Source organism: Hippocampus zosterae, chromosome 2 (genome assembly GCF_025434085.1).
Source record: "Hippocampus zosterae strain Florida chromosome 2, ASM2543408v3, whole genome shotgun sequence".
NCBI lineage: Eukaryota > Metazoa > Chordata > Actinopteri > Syngnathiformes > Syngnathidae > Hippocampus > Hippocampus zosterae.
Window position 1 is genome coordinate 5,903,731 of NC_067452.1, and position 25,575 is coordinate 5,929,305.

The 25,575-nt window shown below is 41.8% G+C and overlaps 1 protein-coding gene across 9 annotated transcripts in view; it reads left to right on the forward strand.

Moving 5' to 3' along the window:
* Window positions 1-25,575, forward strand: part of LOC127596341 (mitogen-activated protein kinase kinase kinase kinase 4-like) — a 40,814-nt gene that overhangs the window by 804 nt on the left and 14,435 nt on the right. For 7 of the 9 annotated variants that reach the window (XM_052058689.1, XM_052058690.1, XM_052058695.1 and 4 more), the window contains exons 3-15: window positions 9,871-9,927; window positions 14,875-15,000; window positions 15,148-15,258; window positions 17,441-17,531; window positions 17,624-17,754; window positions 17,822-17,876; window positions 17,948-18,026; window positions 18,564-18,739; window positions 18,817-18,889; window positions 18,969-19,179; window positions 21,266-21,427; window positions 24,243-24,329; window positions 24,616-25,074. In XM_052058689.1, coding sequence (XP_051914649.1) covers window positions 9,871-9,927; window positions 14,875-15,000; window positions 15,148-15,258; window positions 17,441-17,531; window positions 17,624-17,754; window positions 17,822-17,876; window positions 17,948-18,026; window positions 18,564-18,739; window positions 18,817-18,889; window positions 18,969-19,179; window positions 21,266-21,427; window positions 24,243-24,329; window positions 24,616-25,074 — 1,818 coding nt within the window. Of the gene's footprint in view, window positions 1-5,015; window positions 5,161-9,870; window positions 9,928-14,874; window positions 15,001-15,147; window positions 15,259-17,440; window positions 17,532-17,623; window positions 17,755-17,821; window positions 17,877-17,947; window positions 18,027-18,563; window positions 18,740-18,816; window positions 18,890-18,968; window positions 19,180-21,265; window positions 21,428-24,242; window positions 24,330-24,615; window positions 25,075-25,575 lie in introns of all 9 variants that reach the window. The other 2 variants (XM_052058693.1, XM_052058697.1) reach the window with 2 other exon arrangements.

Genomic DNA, 25,575 nt, shown 5'->3' on the forward strand with positions numbered 1-25,575 from the left:
CTTGCAGATGTTGCTTTCAGACCATGTTGCTGATCTGTGCTGCAGAAACGTGACATCACTTTTGTCTGAGCTCAGTTGACTGACTCTGCTTTGGAGCTGTTGTTGATTGTTCATGTTACCAAATGTGAGCTTTAAGTAAAACGGTGAATCAGCCTGATTCATCACCTGTCCTACGTCACCCACCTTACTGATAAGTCGATGATAAGGCATGAATGTGGAAATGACTAATCTTATTGCATGCAGTCTCTTGCAAGGCAGAACCGAATTTCTGCTCAGAAATAAGTCTAGTTCAGGTAATGGGAATCCTTCTCACTGGCAGTTCAACTTCTGGTGTTGTGGTTCTCTTCTCAAAATGAACTCTGCTAGCTCTAAGGAAAAGGTTTGATCCAGGGATGGTCGTCGCATCAACATTGGTAGCATGCACAATTTGGCTGAAGTTAGACTGCAGGTCTGAGGGCCTAATTCCAAATTAATTTGGATGTGACTGTCCATTTACAATCAGGTCTATACATATTGGAACCAGAGATGGGTGCATTAATAAATTTTGTCTGCCCGTCATTCCTCAGCGGCCACGCCACCTGTGTGTCATTGTCAGTCCCTCATTTTTTCAAGCAGAACCAACACTGTAATCGTCAGTCCGTCATTGCAACTTAACCACACTTCCATCATCGCATAATTACACTTCATCACCTCTATTTTAGGACTGTCATTAAAAAGCTGTTTACATGGATAACAGCAGTGGTGTTTTCAATTGTCATTTGCCAGTCGCCGGACTGTCAGTCTGTCATCATTATTTTAACCGTGCTTTTGCATTATGGAGCATGTCAATGCGGTATGTGGGACATATTTGCAAATTTGTCAGAATGAGATTGCAAACACATTCAAATGTATTTGCAAAGTGTGTTCAAATGTATTGATAAAATGTACACTAAATGCTAAAAACATTACAAGTTGATAACCTGTGGGATCATGGGAAAAAATGCCAAACAGAATTCATGCACTGGCGACAAGAAAAACATTACTAATAAAATATCTTTACGTACTCAATTTTTGAACACATTCGTATAATATAGGCCAAATGCTAAAAACATAGCATTTTTTCGTTTGCTCAAGTCAATAATAACGTGTGGCATTATGGTGGAAATAAAATGCTGTTGTTTTTTTTGTTTTGCATTTAGCCATTTTATCAATACATTCCAACGTAAAAAGGTGCAGGCTTAAGGAATGGGAACTGAGATTTTGCAGTCAACATATCCACAGATCACCAGAGTAAATAGTGATCTTCAAACTTTTTTCAGTGGACGAGGAGCTCCTCTACTCCACAATCCCTACTAACAAACACGTGAGACACACAGCGCGCGTTTCCGTCAGTCGTCAGCAATACCGTAGTCTGTCAGAAACGGACTGATGTCCGTCGGCACGGACCCAATTAGTGACAATACCAGTGACCATTGTTAGAAATAACGCTCTTTGAACTAACACTATTGGGTAATTGTTTTTTTTCCCTTTTCATTAATGGAGTTCATTTTAACATTTTATTTTTCCCACAGTTGAAGGAAGTGCTGTTATTGTACGTTGAATGCGATTGCGTTACACCCCATTTATTAGTTTACGATTACTGCCTACTTTGAATGCACTCTGGCTCCGCAAAAGGGCTATTCTCATGTCTCCTAATTGCAACATTCCTAGCTCCTTGCACCTCAAAACATTGAGCACAACACGGAAGTTTGCACGGCGCCATATTAAGCAGTGTCTTGGGTCGTCTTAAACACAGATTGAGGTGCGAAGACCGAGCATTGGGGGAGCTTCCACTGGCTAGCATAAATTGAGGGACATCTGCTTTATCCTCTGCGGAAGTCGAAAATCTGAAGTCCTTTAGCCTCCCGAATTGACGTATGAAAGTGGGCGAGTGCAAGCAACACTGTTAATGATGCAGTACTTCAAATTAAATAGCAATAATCCACGTTTTTGTCTTTTCTTGATCATTTTAGTTGGACTTGGCATATTTTGCTGAGTGTCTGTTCTGTTTGGGACTTGATTACACAGGCTCTTACACGGAACCAAACCTGTTTCTAAGGTTTGCACTCTAGTAGGCTCTCTTGCTCAAATGCATTGGCCATAATTTTGATTGCTTGTTCGTTTTCATATTAGACATAATACATATGGACACGTCAACGGGACGGTGGTCGACTGGTTAGCACGTCCGCCTCACAGTGGAGAGGTGCAGGGTTCGATTCCAGCCTTCCTATGTGGAGTTTGCATGTTTGCCTGAGTGGGTTTTCTCCAAGTACTCCGGTTTCCTCCCACATTGCAAAAACATACACCATAGGTTACTAGAGCACTCAAAATTGTCCCTGGGTGTGATTGTGAGTGTGATGGGTTGCTCTTTGTCTATGTGTGCCCTGTGATTGGCCAGCAACCAGTTCAGGGTGTACCCAAAGATGACGCGACTGCCCGAAGACAGCCGGGGTAGGGTCCAGCACTCCCCGCGACCCTTGTGAGGATAAGCGGATTACAAAATGGATGGATGGACATTTACATTGTAATGTGTACTGTGAGCATTGGGGTGCGCAGGGCGGGGAAGACGCGCTTGGGACAGATCAATCATGCTTGTCTTTAAATCTGCAAAGTTGTGAAGCATCACAGTGTTGACATTTGACTTTAATTTACTCCCACTTGAAACAAATAAAGCGGACATTTGTGGTTCTAGTAAAACTTTTGAGACACAGTGTATTTGCGATCTACGTGAATGACATGATGTCATCATTAGCAGACGTCTCAACAAATGCCGACAATGAGTGATCGTGTCATTACCCCAAAACATTTCTACCCTCTCCCGCCTCGCTGATTTGTCAATCTCCTCCCATGTTAAGGAATACAATGCTGGGTAAATTAATATGCAAGAGCTGAAGTCCAGTTTTTAAAAGCATGACAGTTGTTTTACTATTTAGATTTTTCAATGAAGAAAATGTTGTAACCCTTTCAGTCTATGTCCTCCAGAGTATTTGTCTCAAGTTGTGGAAGTTTAATTTTCTACAGTGATAAATTTACTTGGCTGTAGACGACTGAGTTACAACACTATGTTGTATATTTAAGCAGATGAACTCATTCACCACCAACGACATGCATTTTTTTTTTGTCTTTTAAGAATCCCCCCCCCCGAGGTGGAAGTTTAAAGGACTGTCTGAAAATGCCCACCAGCGAATGAGTCTAAGGTCTAGAATGAATTTCAAGTGTACTATTTGCGTTTAGGGATCTGTTGCTGTCCACTCTTAATATGACATCCTAAAGAATGTGTCAAAAACATCAATTAAAACAAGGCTTCATCAGAGGAAAAGCCTCCAAAACAGGAAGAGCAAACACAATTTCCCCCCAAAAAACGCCTTTATAGTTCTGGAACAACATATTATGGACAAGTGAGTCAAAGATTACTTGCACCAGAGGGATGCAAGTATGAGAGTATGACGAAAGAAAGGCAACTGCTCATGGTCATGATTCAACCACCTTATCAGTAAAGCTTCGTGGCATGGCCATGTATGGCTGCCAGTCGTGGGTCCTTTGTATCTTCAACAATCAAAATGTATAAAAAACAGTACAAATAAACAAAATTTAACAAAAAAAACCCACCTTCTACAAATGATTACATGCGAGAAAAGGCAAAAGGATGTCTGCTCCAAATTTGAGTGCAATAATAATAAAAACTGCGATAAGTGAGGGATCACTGTATTGTGCATGCAAATGCTTCATGTTGGCTCTGCTATTTTGTCTCTGCTATTTAAAATGGGTGAGTGGGGGTGAGTCCAGGTTTTCAGGCGTGCCTATTCAGTAGCCAGACAGCAGTCAGCAGGAACGAACGATGATTGCTGAAGCAGTTGTAGTAATGTGAATTCTTTTTTGCTGACATGTTAATGTTGGTGGCTGTCAGTAAGTTCTAATAATAATTTTTAAAAAACTAACACTTTTTGCATCTTTTGGTTTTAAATATTTTTTTTTCTTTAAAATAAGCGTACTTTTTTCGTAGGCCATGTTAAAACCGCATTTACATTGTTATCAAGATATCTGGGGAAAAATACAGAGATTAAATTTTGTATCGCACAGCCCTAGTTGAGCTCTCACTGAAGGATATGCATGGCTGACAGAATGTTCTTTGTGGATGACATCTTTCTCCCTCCTCTCGAAAGCCCAATACGACAAGTTTTCCGTTTCTAGCCGTATGTTATATGATGTATGATATTTATATTAATGCTGAGACTTCATGATTAATATGTTGCTACCAAAGTGTATACATTTGCTAACTCTATATTGGTGCTCGGATGAGTGTCTGCATGGCTGAAAGAATTTTTTTTCTGACGAATATGAGAATCTGAATGGGCCATATTGGTTGGGTGCTGATTCATATTGCTCCATAATTTGCCATGCTTCCTCCTTCCATCTATCCATCCCTCCCTACATATCTCTGGCCACCTCATCCAGCTCTTCTATCAGTTGCCATCAAGAATTATTTAGCTTATTTAAGATGGACAAAAGTCTAATGTAGCATATTCAGACCGCGCTTTATGGTCTAGTACATTCACTGTAGTTAAGATTCCCAGGTGGTGTTTTTTTTTACTTGATTTGCTCTGTTTATGCGGATTATGTGATCTGTTTGGGATCACATAATCCACATAAATGTATTTGGATAGTCAAATTGGAATTGATGGGGTCTTTCTGATGGTTGCGTTTACATGCATTCCTCCTCCGAATTACATTACCATGACACACTTCTTAATTGTGCCACAAAAAAATTAAACTGCCACGTCAACCACGCTGTGTAGATCCATCTTTAAGTCCACTTGTTACAATCTAATGAGATCCAAAACAAGTGCACTGTGACAGTCAGGAATTGCAAAGAATACGACAAGGATTTTGCTGATTTTGTCCAAACAGTACTAAATTCAATATTGTATGACGAATTGTTTTTTATTTGTAGTGATGAAGTGACCTGAGCTGTTTCTTGTATTTTGCTCTTTGTGCAGTAGTAACGCGAGGAGTTCGGCTGCACTGCGCAGCTCACGGCTCCCTGAACCTTTCTGATCAGTGTGTTGATCGCTGAGTTTTCACGTGACAAATGATAGTCTGCTGTTGCAAGTGGCAGAAGAGCAGCCCAGCTACGCAAAACAGGCCAGTGGTTCTTCTATCTCGCACCGTCATCTCCTTTGTCACAGCTGGCAAACCACTTTTTCACTTTTGACTACCATGGGACGTTGACCTTTGATGATTTGAGCGTTCCAGAAAACCAGCTCGTGGTCCCATTACCAATGCAGGAGGAAGGGTTTCGTGCGGTTATTGATTAACAGCCAATGTTAAATTTAAAAAAAGAACGCATCCTTCAGTTCTGCATCCTACTCATCTGAGTGGAAGTTTCAATATACTGCAGCAAACTGTGAGAGCACCCGTGTGCAGAGCCAGCATCGGTCAAAGCTACACAAATGCTTTATTGCAAGGTACTTTTTTTTTTCTTCATTTTAATTAGTAACAGTGTTGTATCATATATATTGGAAAATGGATTGGGTTTACTTTGTGGTTGTTTCTTTCAACCATGTCTCAGTGGATCAACTGGGTCAAGCACTGAGAGATCTGTTTGTAGTAAAGAAACAGTGAATCAATTGGTGTGCTGCTTGCTCACCATGTTCCCCTCCCCAAAAACCTCTGCGCTTCACAAAGAGAATTTTTTTTCTTTTTTTGGGGGCGGGGGGCAGCTGATGTCAGGCATACCTGAATCTGTGTGCTATGTTAGGTTCCCTACTCTGGGCAATGAGCGGGTTAACTTAAAGGTTTGCGGATAGTTCTTATTTAGTCAAATGTTTTCATTTTGTTTCCATGACGATATTCATGTGCAACATACTCATACAAACATACATATTCATGTACGAATATGTCGCGTGGTGAGAATAGTTCAACTCACTTTCGATCCCTCATTACATTCATAGAAATGCCAAAATGTTTCGCACACTCACTTCTTCAGCTTCTCAATCTGACATATCTTTTGTGGCCACCTCCCCCCATGATGACCCTCAGCCTTATCACAAGACACAAGAGCCACAGTGTTCTCTGAGTGGCTGATTCTTTTCAACAAAACGTTTGGTGTTTTTGTGTGAATTCTTCCAGACAGTCCACACGCATTGTGTTGCTATTGGTACACAAAGGGAGGCATTGGCAGACGAGATTCATTCACGTATGTGCAACTTTCTCGCAATGTTCATTTAACGTTCATTAATCGTTGCTGTTGACTCCAATTCGCACAGTCATTGACTTCAAATGCGAGTGAAATGCTCATGTTTGCTAACACCATCACACTGTGCGTGTGCATGCGTGGTTACGATGAATAGCAGAAAGATATGTCAAACCTTGAGGATTCTGTGTTTCTGCATAAAATGATTCTGAAAAGTGAACTGATCTTCATCCCAACAACAGACAAATGCTGTCTGCTTTTAACTATAACAATGGATGCCAACCTTTCTCAAGGCTCAAGGCCATAGCCTGACGTAAATAGCAAATTTCTGCAAATAACCGATGCCCTCCTAATTGATTCTAATTGCCTGTAACAAACCATTAATGTACCACAAACTCTGATCCCTAAACCAGCATGACAAATCAGGGTGGGACTCACAGTTCAATACTGCGATGATATGTGGCCCACAATGACGACAATATCCCAGCACAAAATATCTATGATACTCAATGTATTGTAGGACATCGGTATATCACGATATTTGAATGAAAAAAAAATCTCTCTCTAAAAATGAAAATGTCTAATTGTGCAATTTCTCAACGCCAAAACTTTGTACAATGTACAAAGAAAAATGGACATCTGCATCGTGCCTCACTGCCCCCTCGCCTTGTGAATTTAAACACTGTACAGCTGGAAAAAATAAAGAGCATGCCATCAAGATTAATGACATGTTTTATGTAAACCAGGACAGTGGTTTCTGAGACTGAAAAGACCACATCTTGTACATGTAAATAACTGCACAGCTGGACAAATCAAAGTGCATGAAAATTAGTGATGTTAGAAAGTGAGGATCTTTTTTTTTTTTTGTTGTTTGGGTGGTGGGTGGTGTGTGTGGTGGTCTGTCATCATCACTTATGTCATCAGCAGGACCACTTGCTTCAGTGCTTCCTCTCTGTGTCACCATCAGGGTGCATTCGCATGCCTGCATGCTGTTCTAAGACAATACAGCTTTTGCCACACCATAATTATCCAAAAACATGTTCATCACAATATCAAATCAACCACTAACCGTTCTGAAATGTGTGGATAACATTTTTCAACAAGTCGTGTTAGGTTTGTAATTTAAAGGTAACATTGTTGTACCCTTCCAGTACACGGAGCAGCTTTAAAATCAGCATGTCACTCCACATTCTCAGTGTTCAGTACTTGAACGTCCAAGTGAGCAAATCTGATGATGAATTAATTTGGCAGCGCGGTATGGTCTTAAAATGTCTATTATATTTGACTGCATAGCAATGACTGGAAATGACATCAATGCTCCTGGGCGACCTGCGCTGGGGCAATGCTGCTGCTTCGTAGGTCGGGGTTGCATAGAATGGCAAGTGCATTGGTGTTTCCTGACCTAAAACTGCTGGATCCTCGCGGTGACAGCACAGACTGGAGGTCAGAGTTAGGTTTTGCTACCTTCTGCTGGTACAGATTCCAGCGGGTTTGATGCCACATTTAGGCTTAGTTGAGCCAAAGCAGAGGCAGCACATATGGGCGGCTTATCTCTCCACTCCTCCTGACTGTCAATCACACATTTAATGTGGCTGCTGTAATATTTATGATTGGAGAAGTTAGTCGGTCAGAAGCTGGGGAGTGCAGTGCAGTGAGTGAGCATATGTGGAGGCAGACGTTTACCTTCTTCCTTCTGCAGCAGATGAGTGGACAATGAGTTTTGTTGTGGTGTGTTGATGGCCAATAGTAACTGTTTGTTGTTGTTATTTTCTCGATTATTACATTGATTCCCTGCGCATGTGTACGAAACTCAAATGGGTATGTTCGATGCGAACTCCAGCCACTGCCTGTGTGTTAAAATGAGCGGGATGCGCCTTTATTTAACGTAATATATTTTTTATATACTCTGCTACAGTCCAGTCCCAATACCCACATCCAATTGTTCTCAATGAAGTGTACACTCAGTAGAGGCGCGCGGACTGTTTGAGGGCGCAGGTTACAAGCCTGTCAAAATTGCAGAATTGGGACAGAGCGTGTTATGTCATTGGTCTACGCCACTGCGTCGCCAAACGTGGCGGTACCATTTGTTGTTTTGGCAGTGTTTTTATCTACTATATCTACTGATATTAACATAGCACTAAAGAGGTTGTAAAGTGAAAACCCGAGCCCCACTATTTGCATCATTTGCGGCTCCTGCACGATCTGCGGCGCATGAGCAGGAGTCTTTAATACGGTAAGCACATTAGGACAAAATATGTAGGTGACTTAAAAGCATTGACAAATTATACATGCACATAATTTGATACTTGCATTCGAAAGGACTTTTTTCTATGCAGGCACAAGAACTCTACCGAACGGTGCCAGTTTCCCCACTATTGTAGTCAAATTTGAAATGAATTGTGGGTAATGTACCTCGGCTGAGAAGCCATGACCGCGGGCTCAGTCGAAGTGCGGAACAAGGGCGTACAAGGAGCAGGCACAGCACTTTGGAGAATTGGACACCCTACACTCGGGTGCCCAAATCCGGTCCTTGAGAGCGCCTATCCAGCTTGTTTTGCATGTTTCCCTCCTGCAACACACCTGATTCAAATGATCAGGGTCATTATCAGGCTTCTGCAAAGCTTGTTGGAGGAGGGAAACATGTAAAACAGGCAGGATGGAGGCCCTCGAGGACTGGACTCGGGCACCCATGCGACCTGCACACCAGCATGGGAACTCACAATTCAGGGCCAAAAGTACTGTTGTAAAACACAATACGTCTACGTTCGGCTGGGTCTCTATCAAGACCTAATATTATAATATTGGGGCTGGGGCTGTTACTAACATATCTTTTTAGAATCGATTATCCTGTTGATTATTCCATTGATTACTCAGGTAATATATTTTCTGAGTTGAGAGTGCTGGCGACCCCAAACCTCAGGCATATTTTTAATTTAAGGCCCCGGTCTTTGGAATGGACTTTGTCCGCCTGCAGCAAATGTCTGTGTGGTAAACATGGTAGTGGCCATACGTGACTGATGAGTCAAAACTATTCAAAGAAAATATTATAGAAAAATATTAATGGTGTTCAGAGTAGGGCTGTACCTAACAATTATTTTAATAATGATTCATCCCTGTATCTTTTTTTTATTATTCATCAGTCAATTGGATAAATCATTTCAAAAAAGTGCACAAAGGTTGTAGTTCTATCAGTGGCATTCTTTCAGAGCCTCCAAAGCGCAAACACTATCAGAAACTCAGACTCAGATTTAGAACTTAAATTAAGTGGAAATAATTTATTTCCAACAGTCTTTTGTCTTCATTTTATTGTGTATATCTTGGCCACACACTTATAGTCCTCTTGTCGTGCTGGGCTCGGGAGCCAAATGGCCACCTCTTTGTGTTTGCGGCACAAAGCGAGCTTCTGGGATCGAAGTGAAATAGATTCCAAGTGGAGCTGTCCATCTCATCTCACTTTCCTGATCGTCAAACATGTGGCTTTTATTATGAAAATCAATACTAGACTATTCGTAATGTGCTTGCCACAATAACTGTGTGTTGTGTTTGTCATAATGTAATAGTAAATATATTTTAAAGTTTAACATTTGGAGGTTTTCGGTCAACTGTGTTTGTTGAATTTAGTGAGATTTTGAAACCAGCTCTGCAATTTCTTATCACAGGGACGACATGTCAAGACTGGACAGCTGGCTGCCATCAAGGTCATGGATGTCACAGAGGTAAAGCCTGATGGTTTTTTCTTTTCTTTCAACAAAGATTCAGGCTTTAGAAGTTCCAGAGCATAAAACATACTCACATGTGCAGAGCTGCGTAAATGTCTTTTGAAATTAAAGGGAGTCAGCAAACGGGCTTCAACAGGTCCTGTCAGTACCTGTAACCTCTTAATCCAATGTGGCTGAAAAATATAAAACTCTCCCAGCCACAACATCACGTGTTTCCGAGGCTAATCCGCTAGCCACAGTAAGCTGGTCCTCATCAGTGAGATGTCATTAAGCTTTTAATGATGCAGGACCTATTAAAACCACCCAGTCTACTCTGGAGGTGCAATAATTCATCAATTTCTTGAAAACGAAATAATTATCGAATTAATTGACAAGTATATCGATGTTTGGGGCGGGGGTGTCAAATGTACGGCACGCGCAGCAGGGTTTAAGCCGGGCCCTCGAAATAATTTGGTCAAGTGTAAAAATAATTAGAGCCCGACTGAATAAACAGACGCCTCAAATCCACCAATTGGCATAGTTGTTTGTCTCTGTGTTCCGTGCAATCGGCTGACAACCAGTTTAGAGTGTACCCTGCCTACAAAGACAGCTGGGATAGGCTCCAGCACACCCGCGACCCAAATGAGCATAACCGGCCAGAAAATGGATGGATGAAGTTCAATAAGAGAGTCATTCGATAAGGTTTTTATTCAAAGTGCTCTTTTTGTCTTCATGCATTGCCGAGGTATCATATCAAGACTCGGTGTTGGCAACTATTTTTAAACAAATTACTTGGACTTGGGTGCAAAAAAAATGTGATCGGGACATCTCTGTTCAACTTTTAATGGATGAAAGGGGTGAAAGTTTGACCTATTGAACCATTATTGCCTTGGATCACTGAACCTAGTTGAGCAAGTTCTGACTTTTGTCAAGGCGAGTCACATACACAATTTGTAACATTGGATTGACATGATTGACAAGTGATGTTCTGAATATACTAGAACCAATCATGTGCATAATTGGTGGTGCAGAGGGAATATTGTGGGAATATTCAATATTATATGCATACTTAAGAGACATTTCTGTTTTCAAAGTAAAAGAAAGCCATCCGAAGAACTTTTTTTAATGTTCGATGCGCCTCCCACTAGTCTAAACGGAGCGTTCTGATAAATATTGCGCAAGTGCAATATGAATTCAGCAGATAATTCACCAGTTTTTATCCATCTCAGACCTGCCATGTTGCCATTTTATGAGTCCTCGAAGTACACACCGCCAGTAACCGAAACTTGTAGCCTTCCAAGCCCGTCTGTTCGCAGCGACTCGGTATTATGGCTCTTGATAAGATTTGTAGTATCCCAACTGTCCAGCTTGCACCTGCATCTCATTGTGTGCTTTTCATCCAAGTGGGATGTCAGTTCACTTGGAGAGACTGTTGACTGATGAACGCAAATTTTATCATTACTCTCTATTGTAAATCCTTCACCTGTCACCGCTACTATTCTGCCTGGGTAAACAAATGCACATGGGGATCAATCGTGTGCCGTCCGAAGCTGTTTTGGTGGCGTGTAGGACGTTAGCATTTCTGTTTGAAAGAAGAATGGGTCGGAGTGAGTGCAAATACTAAACACGCCTCTTCTTCACACTATGTAGACAACATAAGGAGCATTTATAATAACATTTGTCTTGACAGATTCATTGCCAGTAGGGTGGCAAAATGTTAATGATGGCAGCTGCCACCTGGTGCCGGCCTGTAACCTCTGTCTGAATGTCACTATTTTTCATCTAACTTGGTCATTCTTTAAAAAAAAAAAAATACAAATATCGTTCAGCATCAATAAAGAACATGTCAACTATGACACATTCAAATACGAGGATTAATACGTCATTTGGGGCTGGATCATATGGGTTGAAAAGGATATCACTCAGATAAAAAACAAAAATTATCTCTTTTTTTGTCTAGTCAAAGGTATGGAAGACAAAAAACACATTTCCACTTCATGGAATGGCTGACTGGTTTTCATTTTTAGGTAGCGTATTTTCCACACTAAAAAGCGCACTGGATTATGAGACGCACCTTGAACGAATGGCCCATTTTGTAATTTTTTTCATGTAGGTTATTTACTCGAGGATCCCTTTCAGCCCTAAAATATATCTGACATAAAATAAAAGGTTGAAACAACTATGGCAAAACAATCAAACTGGTTAGTTTAAAGATAAAACAATTGTCTTTTTAGACATCATGTGCTTAGTAGGGCTCGGTGAATCACAGATTTCAGATTAGTCTATTGATAATTATTCATTTATTTAAACTATTTAAAATAAGAAAAAGAGTTACATTCATAAAAGATGGATTTAAAATTAACTTGATTGAAGCAAAAAATGAAATGAAAGCTAAAAAAAATAAAAGAACAACACAGAAACAACATACTGTTCAAAATAGCTGGTCGTAAAACCCATTTTTGTACTTGAAATATCTTCTGAGGGGGTTGCAATTGGAGCGAAAATCAAATATATTGCAAATCGAACATCATACGGTAGCCAAGCCATCTCCAATTAGCAAATGTGAGTCATGCAGAGTACTGCCAGATCTATGTCCCACTGAGCAAGAAAGACGCCTTCTCATTAAGGCCACTCCTATCCTGTCTGGAAGAAATCAAAACCTGGATGGCACAAAATTTCTTGAAATTTAACGAAAAGAAGACAGAGGTGATATTGTTTGGTCCCAGTGGCCCTTGTACATTCCATCCTGTAGACTTGGGCCCCCTGTCTCCTTATCTGAAATCAACGGTCTCAAACTTGGGCCTTGGACAGTGATTTTAAACTCGATCGTCAAATTGGTGCCGTTGTTAAATCCAGCTTCTTTCACCTTAGACAGCTGGCCAAAATGAAACCTCTCCTCTCACATGAACACTTTGAGACAGTAATTCATGCCTTTGTTACATCCCGGCTCGATTACTGCAATGCCCTGTACTTTGGAGTCAGCCAGTCCTCCATTAAGCGCCTTCAACTGGTCCAGAGTGCCGCTGCTCGCCTCTTGACTGGTACTCGTAAGAGGGAGCACATAACTCCTACTCTGGCATCCCTTCACTGGCTCCCCATTCATTTTAGAGTTATTTTCAAGATCCTCCTCTTTGTTTTCAAATCTCTGAATAATCTCGCGCCACCTTACCTCTCTGAGCTCATCCTCCCCTACACACCTGCCCGGCGCCTCAGGTCTGTGGACCAGTCTTTGTTAGAAGTACCAAGAACTAAACTGAGGCTCAGAGGGGGTCGAGCCTTTTCTGTTGCTGGTCCCTCTCTCTGGAATGACCTCCCATTGAACATTCGGCAAGCCTCCTCGCTGCCCATCTTCAAAGCCCTCCTCAAAACTCACTTGTATTCTTTGGCGTTCGACTCAGCATGACTTAGATTTGTTCTTGCTTTTACTGTTTGGTGCTTTCTACCGCCTTTATTACAGATTTGTCTTACTGTTTATTGTGCATGTTAAATCGCTCCATGTACAGCACTTTGTATGCAGCGATGGCTGTTTGAAAGTGCTCTATAAATACTGTTCACTTGACTTGTTGACTTGACTTCATGAGAGCAAAGCATCTAGCTTGCGAGACCAGCCCCTGTGTCAACTTTTAACTGGCCTTGAGGAGTCCAACAAGCCACTAAGTTGTCACAAATAGTTCAACGGGCCCTCAGTCGTAATCGCAATGTTATGAGCAAGCCATGTGATTGTTGGTGCCATTTGGGCCTCCGTTAGCTTCATGTTATGTTAACAAGTGACAAACAAAGTTACCATCAATGACAATTTCTGCAGTTAGTTAAGTAACTATATTGGCAGTGAGCCATTCAGTTTCACAGTACATGCAAGCCTGTTATTTTTTTTTTTTTAACTTGTACGTACACGACTTGACCTGCAAGATTTTGTTGATAGAGCACTTTGGACCACTGCCACAGCTTTTACAGCATTATATGCAAGATTAATATGAAAATAAAACAGCTTTATTGTCATTATATGGTGCCGGTAACAAAAACGAAAAGTGGTTATGAAAACCAATAAACCACTGATAACGGCAAGTAGAGTTTGTCGAGCGCTTGCTCTCTCTCTCTCTCCCTCTCTCCCCATATATATTATTCTACATTGCAATGAAGAAAGAAAAGATTATAGGGGGTAATTTTTCTATTGTATCTCTCTTATGTCATCTTCAAACTGACCATCAGGTAGGTCTTTACCATGCAGGGGTGAATGGACATGAGGTTATGATGATTGTTCGCAATGGTGGAACTCGTTTAATAAGTATAGTTTTGAAATCAACGAATAATCATTTTAACACATGATTTCAATCTCAGTCAAAATAATTGTGATGCCCTAATGTCCAGCCCTCTGACCTGAAACCGAAATAAACTTTGCTTCTGCAGCAGGATTTAAAACACAGCAGCAAGTCCACCTCTGAATGGTTGAAAGTAAAAATGGCGACTTTGGAGTGGCCTAGTCCAAGTCCTGAACTGAATCCTATCGAGATGCTCTGGCATTACCTTTATAAGGAGCTTCATGCGCAAAAATAACTCCAATGTGGCTGAATTACACTAATTGTGCAAAGATTAGTGGGCCAAAATTCCTCAACAGTGCTGTAAGAGACTCATTGCGGATGAGTGCAAAGAGCTGCTTAAGGTGGGCCAATTGGTCATTACGTTTAGGGGGCAATCATTTTTTCACACACCGGATAGGTTAGGATTTTTTTCCCTCTCCGTTATTAATTAAATCCCACATTTAAAATTTGCATTTTGTGTTTGGATTGTTTGGAACTAATATTTAAATGTCTTCAGTGATGGGGCCTGGACCTCTTGAAAGAATGAGGTTCTTTTCCGCCAGATGGGATCTCGTAAATCGTACTTTTCTAACCTTCTCACTGGAAATGTTTAATCTGTCTCTCTCTCTCTCTCCTCTCAACCTTGGTAACTTCTGTTTGAATGCAGGATGAAGAGGAGGAAATTAAACTGGAGATTAATATGCTTAAGAAGTATTCTCACCACAGAAACATTGCCACCTACTATGGCGCATTTATTAAAAAGAGTCCACCTGGACATGATGATCAGCTTTGGGTAAGTTCTCAAGTCTGTACAATAATGCTAACATTTGGGAGATGATTGAAAATCAGGAAACCACGGTTTATTTTTTTCATTTTTATATTGTACCAGATAATGGTTCTCTTTGTTACGCTTCATTTTTCTACAATTTTGGGTGTTTAGTTGGTGATGGAGTTCTGTGGAGCTGGTTCCATCACAGACCTAGTGAAGAACACCAAGGGGAACCAGCTCAAGGAAGATTGGATTGCCTACATCTCCAGAGAAATCCTCAGAGTAAGTGCTCTTCTTCCTCATCTTTTTTTTTTTTTTGCAACTCAGGAGTTTCTGAAAGTGGACTACCGTATTTTCCGTATTTAACGCATCGTACTAATGGCCGCAGTCTCATTAATGCGTGACATTTCTGTATTTTACACATACACAGGACGCATCGTACGAATAGTCGCAGTTTTACAGTGGTAAAACATACGCCAGCTTAAACATACGGCATGCATGCGTGCACTCTAACACGTTAGCTTGAAGCATACGGTAGCATGCCAAGACATACAGATAAGATAAAAACACGTTTTTAAAAAGGCAACGAAAGCAGAACTGAGTTCGGGTGTATTTTATTTAGCCATCGTACAATGTTCTCACGTTTTTCGATCAATCATCACCCAGAAATCCATCAAAGTCCTCATCCTCTGTATCAGAAGCAGAGGACTGCACATCTCAGTTGTCATTGAATGCATCACATGCTAGTGTGAGTTGCTACGCATTGCCGAGCGGAAAGAAGGAGTAGCAACAGCAAAGTCAACATTTCTCTCGTGTGAAGCTTTCCCACATTTGAAAGTAAAGAACAGAGCGAAACATGGTGGCAGCGCGTGTGTGTGTAGAAAGAATTGAACAACTGTGCAAGTACCGTAATCCATCAAAAACGCCGCGTTCCCTCTCGTTGTTGCGTATTGTGGCGTAACTCGCCAAGCGCTGCCTCTCACTCTTTGTAAAGTTGTGTTTGCCACCGATCATCCATTGTTCCCATGCCGTTTGCAACTTTACTTTGAACGCCCGGTTGATTCCAATGTCCAGCGGTTGGAGTTCTTTAGTCAAGCCTCCGGGAATAACGGCAAGCTCAGAGTTCATTTGCTTGACTTGTTTTTTCACCGCTGCTGTGAGATGGGCACGCATGCCAAAAGCATAACCGGTGGCTTTAAGTTTGAACTGAGCTTCGTAGGCGTGTCTTTTTGTCGAATTTATTTTCAGGGGTTCTTAGAAACCAAAACCGGAGTTGTTTTGCAACAATGCACATTGCCACACGCTAAACAAGTGTTGGTAGTGGCTTGAGGCGTCCACTTACACGCCCACCCTTCACCATTGGCGGACTAGCTTGTCTGTCCTCCCCCCCCCCCCTCTCTCTCCCTCTCCATATATGTATATATACACGCCCACCTTTCCCTGATTGGCCGACTTCTTTCACAGTCACTTGCGCCTTTTCTCTATATAAACAGCGTGTCGGCTGTCAGTCAGATTTTGGAACTCAGCGCATATAAAGGACGCTCCGCACCATAAGGCGTCCTGTCCATTTTGGAGAAAATTTAAGACTTTTAATGGCGCCTTATAGTCGTGAAAATACGGTACATCTTGTTGGGTCTTGTTCAGCGAAATCACAGATTTGTTTTTATTAGTGCTTTCATGACTTATTTATCGACAATGAATCGATTATCAAATTCATTAATTAGTTTTTAATCATCTCTGAATCATTTAGGTAGCTTTTTTTAAAATTTAAAGTTGCCAAATATTCGGAATTTCGGCTTCTCAACTGTAAATATTCTTTGATTTCTGGAGTCTTCCATGAAAGTAGACTTTATCACTTTTTTATATTATAGACTAAAACAGTAACTGAATACTCAATAATTTGTGCGTCCCCTTTCTATGCTGTCATCTTGAAACAACTTCCTTTTTTAACAAAAGGGGTAGACAATGTTTTTTTTAAATCAATCGATTAATCAACAGGTTAGCCTATTATTAAAATAATCATTAGATGCAGTTACTTTATACAAGTACATTATACATGTTTGTCATGGTGATCAAATCATATAAATGCCTAAGGTGGAACCCTGGAAGGCTTTGGTGCGCTAAGTTCTCGTTTGCTGGGTCGGCGACCCTCTTTTCCTGCCAGCTAGCTCCCTTGCTTAGCTGGCTGGCTCTCATCAACTTCCATTGTGATAGCTTAGGTGGACTCACTGCCATGCTGCGGTTATTTTGCTCCAACTTCAACTTCCAACTTCTTTTTCTTTCCAATCTTCTGCGAAGTGGTTGGTCCCACTACCGGACATCGACTCCGGTCAGGCAGTGCCCTGTTCATTCGTGCGCCACCCGTGACCCGTACCAATGATCGTTTTTCTTTTTTGTTTTGCTTTGAGTTTTTGAAGGTCAAATGTCTCAACTGACTCATGTGCTCTGTGTCGACCTTTGGTAGGGTCTGGCTCACTTACATGCCCACCACGTCATCCACCGTGACATCAAGGGCCAGAATGTCCTGTTGACAGAGAATGCTGAAGTCAAATTAGGTAAATTGAAAATCCCTGGCGTTTGTCCCCCCCTCCAAAAAATGACATTGTAGCTGTAATCTGACAACAGTTAACTCTTTCCACCTTCCCAGTGGACTTTGGTGTAAGTGCTCAACTCGATCGAACCGTGGGCAGGAGAAACACCTTCATTGGTACTCCCTACTGGATGGCCCCTGAAGTCATCGCCTGTGATGAGAATCCAGATGCGACATACGACTACCGAGTAAGACCCTCTTTTGGATTGCGCCTGCATGCCTGCATGCGTGGTTGACGCTTTTGACTTCTTGCAGAGTGACCTGTGGTCTTGCGGCATTACTGCAATTGAGATGGCCGAAGGAGCGCCACGTAAGGGCTTCTTTTTGCTTTCTGCTATATGAAATACTGGGCTGTTTCTGATGTGGTGTGTGTACTTGCAGCGCTTTGTGACATGCATCCTATGCGAGCACTCTTCCTGATTCCAAGGAACCCGCCTCCAAGACTTAAATCCAAAAAATGGTGAGCTGAGTCGTTACCTACCGTTCAATGAAAACCGATCTTTCTATCTTTATCTGCAGAATTCTAACTCTCTTCCTTAAGTCACCCGCGCAATTAGTGACAGTGCTGAAAGGCTCTGAAAAAGTAGTTTCACAAAATGTGCAGGCAACTAGTCTTCATTTGCTTCTGTTACCAACTAGTTGAGCTGTGTTTCAGAATTGTGTGTGCGTGTGTGCGCGTGTGCGCGTGTGCGCGTGCGTGCGTGCGCGTACGAACTTGTGACTTCTCAATGCTCAACTTTTTATAACGGACTTACCGGTAATTGTAATTATACTGTTTCATCTCACACACTTGAATCAGTCATTTTGCACTTAAGGTGGCATAGTCTAATGTAAATTTAGGTAATTAAAAAAAAAACGGATACTGTCAAAACAATTGTGCTATATCAATAGAGTAAAATTAAATTTAAATACACCGTGTATTCAGGGCCCATGTCAAATCAATTTGTAACTTTGTGGAATCCCAATTTTGCTCTTCACTCTGCTTTGGACTGTACAGGTCCAAAAAGTTTTTCAGCTTCATTGAAAGCTGTCTGGTGAAGAACTACACACAGCGACCCCCAACCGAACAGTTGCTCAAACATCCCTTCATTCGTGACCAACCCAATGAGAGGCAGGTCCGAATTCAGTTGAAAGATCACATCGATCGCACGAAGAAGAAAAGGGGCGAGAAAGGTGCATTTGTCTCCGAATTTATGAACAAGATCCTGTAATGTGACATTTGCATCACTTGGAATGTCTTGTGTGCACAGATGAAACTGAGTATGAGTACAGTGGAAGTGAAGAGGAAGAAGAGGATCCGGCGGAGCAGGAGGGAGAACCAAGGTTTGGTTGCAGCATGATGTGCAGTCCTCACGACATGTACGACTACAGTTTAACACACCTGATTGCTCTCACGGCCTAGCTCCATTGTTAATGTGCCGGGTGAGTCAACGCTGCGCCGAGACTTCATCCGCCTCCAGCAGGAGAACAAGGAGAGGTCGGAGGCACTGCGCCGTCAGCAACTGCTGCAGGAGCAGCAGCTTCGTGAACAGGAGGAATACAAGCGCCAACTACTGGCCGAGAGGCAGAAGCGTATTGAGCAGCAGAAGGAACAGAGGCGGCGCCTGGAGGAGGTGATTTTTTTTTTTTTTTATTATTTTTTTAAAGGCTGGCACTCTGACTTGTTCTGATTTGCAACACATTTGCCTCCCAGAGCCACCAACTGTTACAGATTTTTGTTATAGAAATCACAAAACTCTACCTCGTTACGGCTTAACACTGTCTGTTGTTGATATTTAAAAAAACAAAAAAACAAAAACATGTAGATAATTGTGATCTACCATGTTTGGCAAGCCGCAGTGGCACAGGAGACGGAGTGCATCACTGCTCACTCCTCTCCCCTGCAGTGGGTTGGAAGCTAGTAGAGTTTGACGTTACCCGAAAGCCACTTGAGGCTAACTGCGATCGCCACTCGTCTGAATAGATCATCTATGGCAAGAACTATGGGCATCTGCACAAAGTGAAGTTTCTTAGCCAGATAATAATTTTCAATAATGTGCAGATAACAAGAGCTTTGAATGTCATAGAACTAGGGTTGTTAGAATCAGAGTTTTATACTGCAATCACTAGTACCAATATTCCATGAGTGTGATCAGCCGATTCCGATCACGTGGATTATGTGTACAATTTTAATTTTTAGAGTTACAACTATGGCTTTTTCTTAAATAATCGCTGAATCTTTTTTTTCCCCCTTCATTTCATTGATTACCGTATTTTCACGACTATAAGGCGCCATTAAAAGTCTTAAATTTTCTCCAAAATGGACACGACGCCTTATGGTGCGGAGCGTCCTTTATATGCGCTGAGTTCCAAAATCTGACTGACAGCCGACACGCTGTTTATATAGAGAAAAGGCGGAAGTGACTGTGGCCAGGCATGCGGAAAGAAGTTGGCCTATCAGGGAAGGGTGGGCGTGTATATATACATATATGGAGAGGGAGAGAGAGAGAGAGAGAGGGAGAGAGAGGACAGGCAAGCAAGTCCGCCAATGGTGAAGGGTGGGCGTGTTGGACGCTAAAGGGACGCCTCAAGCCAGTACCAACACTTGTATAGAGTGTGGCAATGTGCATTGTTGCAAAACGACTCCGGTTTTGGTTTCGAAGAACCCCTGAAAATAAATTCGACAAGAAGACACGCCTACGAAGCTCAGTTCAAACTTAAAGCCACCGGTTATGCTTTTGGCATGCGTGCCCATCTCACAGCAGCGGTGAAAAAAACAAGTCAAGCAAATGAACTCTGAGCTTGCCGTTATTCCCGGAGGGTTGACTAAAGAACTCCAACCGCTGGACATTGGCATCAACCGGGCGTTCAAAGTAAAATTGCAAACGGCATGGGAACAATGGATGATCGGTGGCAAACACAACTTTACAAAGAGTGAGAGGCAGCGCTTGGCGAGTTACGCCACAATACGCAACAACGAGGGGGCACGCGGCGTTTTTGATGGATTACGGTACTTGCACAATTGTTCAATTCTTTCTACACACACACACACGCGCGCTGCCACCATGTTTCGCTCTGTTCTTTACTTTCAAATGTGGGAAAGCTTCACACGAGAGAAATGTTGACTTTGCTGTTGCTACTCCTTCTTTCCGCTCGGCAATGCGTAGCAACTCACACTAGCATGTGATGCATTCATTGACAACTGAGATGTGCAGTCCTCTGCTTCTGATACAGAGGATGAGGACTTTGATGGATTTCTGGGTGATGATTGATCGATAAACGTGAGAACATTGTACGATGGCTAAATAAAATACACCCGAACTCAGTTCTGCTTTCGTTGCCTTTTTAAAAACGTGTTTTTAGCTTATCTGTATATCTTGGCATGCTACCGTATGCTTCAAGCTAACGTGTTAGAGTGCGCGCATGCATGCCGTATGTTTAAGCTGGCGTATGTTTTACCACTGTAAAACTGCGGCTATTCGTACGATGCGTCCTGTGTATGTGTAAAATACAGAAATGTCACGCATTAATGAGACTGCGGCCATTAGTACGATGCGTCGAATAGTCGTGAAAATACGGTAATCAGATTTTCAAAAACATTAGTTAAATTTATCTCCCTTTATTATTCAAAAACAGAACTTCACTTCAAATAGACAGTGGATGAAATACACAAACACACACTCGCACACTGCTGAGTATCATATTGTGTCAAAAATGCAGCAACAAAGACGTGAACGCGAAATGAGACGGCAACAGGAGCGTGATCAGCGTCGGCGGGAGCAAGAGGAGAAGAGACGCATTGAGGAAATGGATCGCAGGCGAAAAGAGGAGGAGGAACGCAGACGGGCTGAGGATGAGAAAAGAAGGAATGATCGTGAGCAGGTCTGTTTTGTTCAAAAGTTAACACATTCTTCTGTTTTTTCTTTGTTTCTGTCTTTTGCCCATTCATTAACTCCACCTTATATCAATCAAAATAATTTTTGGAAAATTGCAGGCCTTCACAAAACTGAATTCAACATACGGTATTGGCTCGAATATAAGACGGTCCTGATTATAAGACGACCCCCTCTTTTTCAAGACTCAAGTTTGAAAAAAGACTTTTTGAACACCAAATTAATTTTTATACAGAAAATAATTCCAGCACATCTGAAACAAACGATTATAATATATTTGAGAGGAAAAGCATGTTATTTTGCCTCATTCAAATCTTAATGTCTGAACATTTAAATATGTAAACTAAAGTGCAATCAAATTCGTAAATGATTGGCTTCAGGTTTTTGAAATGTAAATTACATCATAACGTCTCAGCTGCCGGTTAACCTGGCCGATCTTCGAACCACTTTTCTCCAGATTGTCCCTACGTTTCTCCATTTTCTGTTGTCTCTTCTATTATTTTCTTTTTCTTTCTTACCGCTATTTTTTATTTTTCTTCTTCATGCTACCGCTATTTTTATTTTTATTTTTATTTTTATTCTTCGTGGCAGGGGTTCACTTTGACCTGGGGAGTCAAGTTCAGCATTTGCTTAATTGATATCTGGCGCCATCTAGCGTCGTGATTGGGTATAATGTCTAGACCCCGAATATAAGACGACCCCCACTTTTTCAGTCTTATTTCAATGGAAAAAACACCGACTTATATTCGGGCCAATACGGTACTACTATTGGTACTATACCCATTGAAGGGGTGTCAAACTCAGTTCACATTGTGGGGGTACCTTGCGGCCTCGGTAGATGTCAAGTGGGCTGGACCATTAGAATTATATCATACTCTGCTATAAATAAGCAAAATAATATGCCTCTCCTTTGTTTTGGTCAAAAGAAGCACAAGAACATGAGGAAAATTTGAAATTTAATTAACATATCTTTTACAAAACAAACTTAGACAAATGTGCAATTTACTTTTATCATTCACATAAATGCATTGCAACTGATCCCACTGATTGTACAAAGGCGCAAAATTTAACAATTGGTAGTGAAATATTGTACCGTATTTTCCGCACTACAGGGCGCACCAAAAGTCTTCAATTTTCTTTAAAAGCTCACTGAGCGCCTTAAAATCCGGTGCGTCTTGTGTATGGTCATTACGGTAATACGTCGACTCAAAGATGACTCCTTCCTGGAGACATGCTTCTAATGTTATAACTTGCCATTGGTTCAGTGAACTGTGTCACTGCTTTTTTAAATACGTTTTTGTTATGGCTCCGAAAAAAGGAGAGCTGTGGTGTTAATTTTTTAAAACAGTCTAAACAAATACAGGTACGTCTTTGTCTATCTCCGTGCCTTCTTCCGTTCGACTCGAGAGGCGTTCAAGACCGCCTCCGAAAAACTTAAACTAACGATTACTTCAATGAAACTACAAAAATTGAAAATAATACATCAAAACTGAAAAGTAAACGAGGATATCACAAAATAAATTCTGTAGGTTCCCCTCCAGAATTTATATTGTGAGTTCATCATTTGTGAATACACAACAAAGTAATAAATAACTACGACTGACATCTGATCGTAGTGTTGGAGCTACGATCAAGGAAATGCCAATGCGTTTTTCGGAGGCTGTCATGAACGCCTCTCGAGTTGACCGGAAGAAAAGAAGGCACGGAGACGGACAAAGACTGGTTTTATTTATTTTTTAAACGTAGACTTTATTAATGGTTTTCACAGTCTCAACAAATACTGGTACTGTACGTCTTTGTTTGTCTCCATGCCTTCTCTTCCGTTCCACTCGAGAGGCGTTCATGGCCGCCCCCCAAAAATGTCAATTAATTATTACTTCAATGAAACCATGACGAAAATCAAGCGAGGAAATCGCAAAAGAAATTCTGTAGGGGGGGATATAGAATTAATTTTGTCATTTCCTCGCTTGATTTTCTGTTTTGATGCATTATTTTCAATTTTCGTAGTTTCATTTAAGTACAATAATAGTTAAGTTATGTTTTTCAGAGGCGGTCATGAACACCTCTCCAGTTGAACGGACGCCTCTCGAGTTGAATTGAAGGAGCGTATCACCATCTATTGGAGGCATTGTAGATTGTGCCTTATAATGGGAGGCGTCCAATGTATGTATAAAATAGCCATTCATTGAAGGTGCGTGCGCCTCATAATCCAGTGCGTCTTTATCGCGGAAAATACAGTAATGCATTTTAAGATTAAACGAGATTTATAAAGAGGAATTTTAAAACCATTTACACATGTGCATATAAAATCTAAATGTAATCCCTGACTACACCGTACAAACTAAGGAGAGTGCCATTAAATGTATGAAAGATGAATATTCACATGTCCTTGATAGCATCTGCTGTGTTGGGTCTGTCTCAGCTCTCTTTCTTCTCTGCTTTTGTCATCTACTCTGATCAGAACAGTATGTCCCATAGTGGATACTCCACAAATTGCACCCAATTAAAAAAATTCATTCTGTATCCTTTATGCATTTTTTCACTCTTAAATGATCCTGCGGGCCTGATTAAACGTCCTTTGGGGCAGGTTCCGGCCCGTGTGCCGTATGTTTGACACCACTGCATTAGAGGGTGACACCTGAGTGATTTTCACTCTAGTTTCATCAGACTCCCACAGAAAAACTGTGCTGGACCATCTCATTTGGGGGGGGTCTTGTCCCGGTGAAAACCACTTCCATCCTTAAACCTGGACATTGCTGTTCATTTTCTAATACTGATACGCTGTTTAACGCTTTGTTTGACAGGAGTACATCCGGCGGCAGCTCGAGGAGGAGCAGAGACATTTGGAGATGCTACAGGAACAGCTACTGCGTGAACAGGCTATGTTACTGGTCAGTCACACAGCCACTTTGACCTAATGCTTGCATTATATATTTGTTCGTCTGTGACAGCATTACTTCTGAACTGACTCCACCAGGTGGATTTTTCAATCCTCTTAAACGTTTTCAAATGTTTAAGAGGATTTCCTCCTCAGCCTGTCATTTTCAAATGTTTAAGAGGTAGGAAGAGAGTTTGTGGACAATCTCCCGAGAAGAAATTAGACAAATGCTTTGTAGAAGTTGTATTTTGTAGAAAATGACTGCGGCGTTGAATCCCCACCACCTATATCTGCGGTAGGAGTTCAAGTGGCGCGAGTTGGAGGAGCAGCGCAAGGCTGAGCGGCTTCACAAGCGGCTGCAGCAGGAGCAGCTACGGTCACTCCAGCATGCATCCCGGCAGCAGCTTGATAATAAGGCCAAACTCCCCTCAGACCTTAGCAAACCTCCACCGATGACATCGCCCCCCGACAGAACCCTTACCCTGCCCCCACAAGCGGTGGTACTCAACAGTGCTGTTGCAACACTGAGCGGAACCTCTGAGAACTCTGGAGCATCGCCGGCATTTCACCCTGACAGTGTTGAAGCTCAGGCAGCACGGTTAGAGAAAAGTGATCGTGATGAGAACATCAGCCAAGGTTTGGCCTCCTGTAGTCCCCTCTCCCCTCAGGCTGAACCTTCCATTCACTCCGCACCTCCCCAAGGAGAATATGCTGAGCCTGATAGACCGCTCAATCCTCCTCCTCAGCCTGTCAGAGAGGTGAACCCCCTAGTTGACCGACTGACTGCCCTCCCACTTGCTCTTTCCATCTTCACACTTTGTCTTTGCTCTGCCCCTGTGACAACAATGACGGAGATGGTCTTGGCAGCACTTGAGTTGCCATGATTTATCTTTTGGAGACTAAACAGGGAGAATTCCTAATGAGAAGTTGTGGCTGCAATGTCAGGATGAATTGGGCAGCTGCATGTAAATGGCCATAGCCCAAACTAACATGCAACGTCCAAGCAGTTGAGGCACTTGATAATTAACAACTCTTTCCTCCCTTTTCAGCGTTCAAAGTTGCTCATATCATAGCATATGTCTGTTCACCTGTGTGTCTGTGCAGAGCAACTTCAAGCATGATATGTCACGCTTGGTGCACGTCTTTCTAGGCAATGAAAGAGGAGTTCTGAGTGTGATGATGAACCTTAATGCTTGAGTCTCAGCACTCCGGTTTTCATACACTCACCTTATCCTTTGTCTCATTGTGTTTCCCTCACC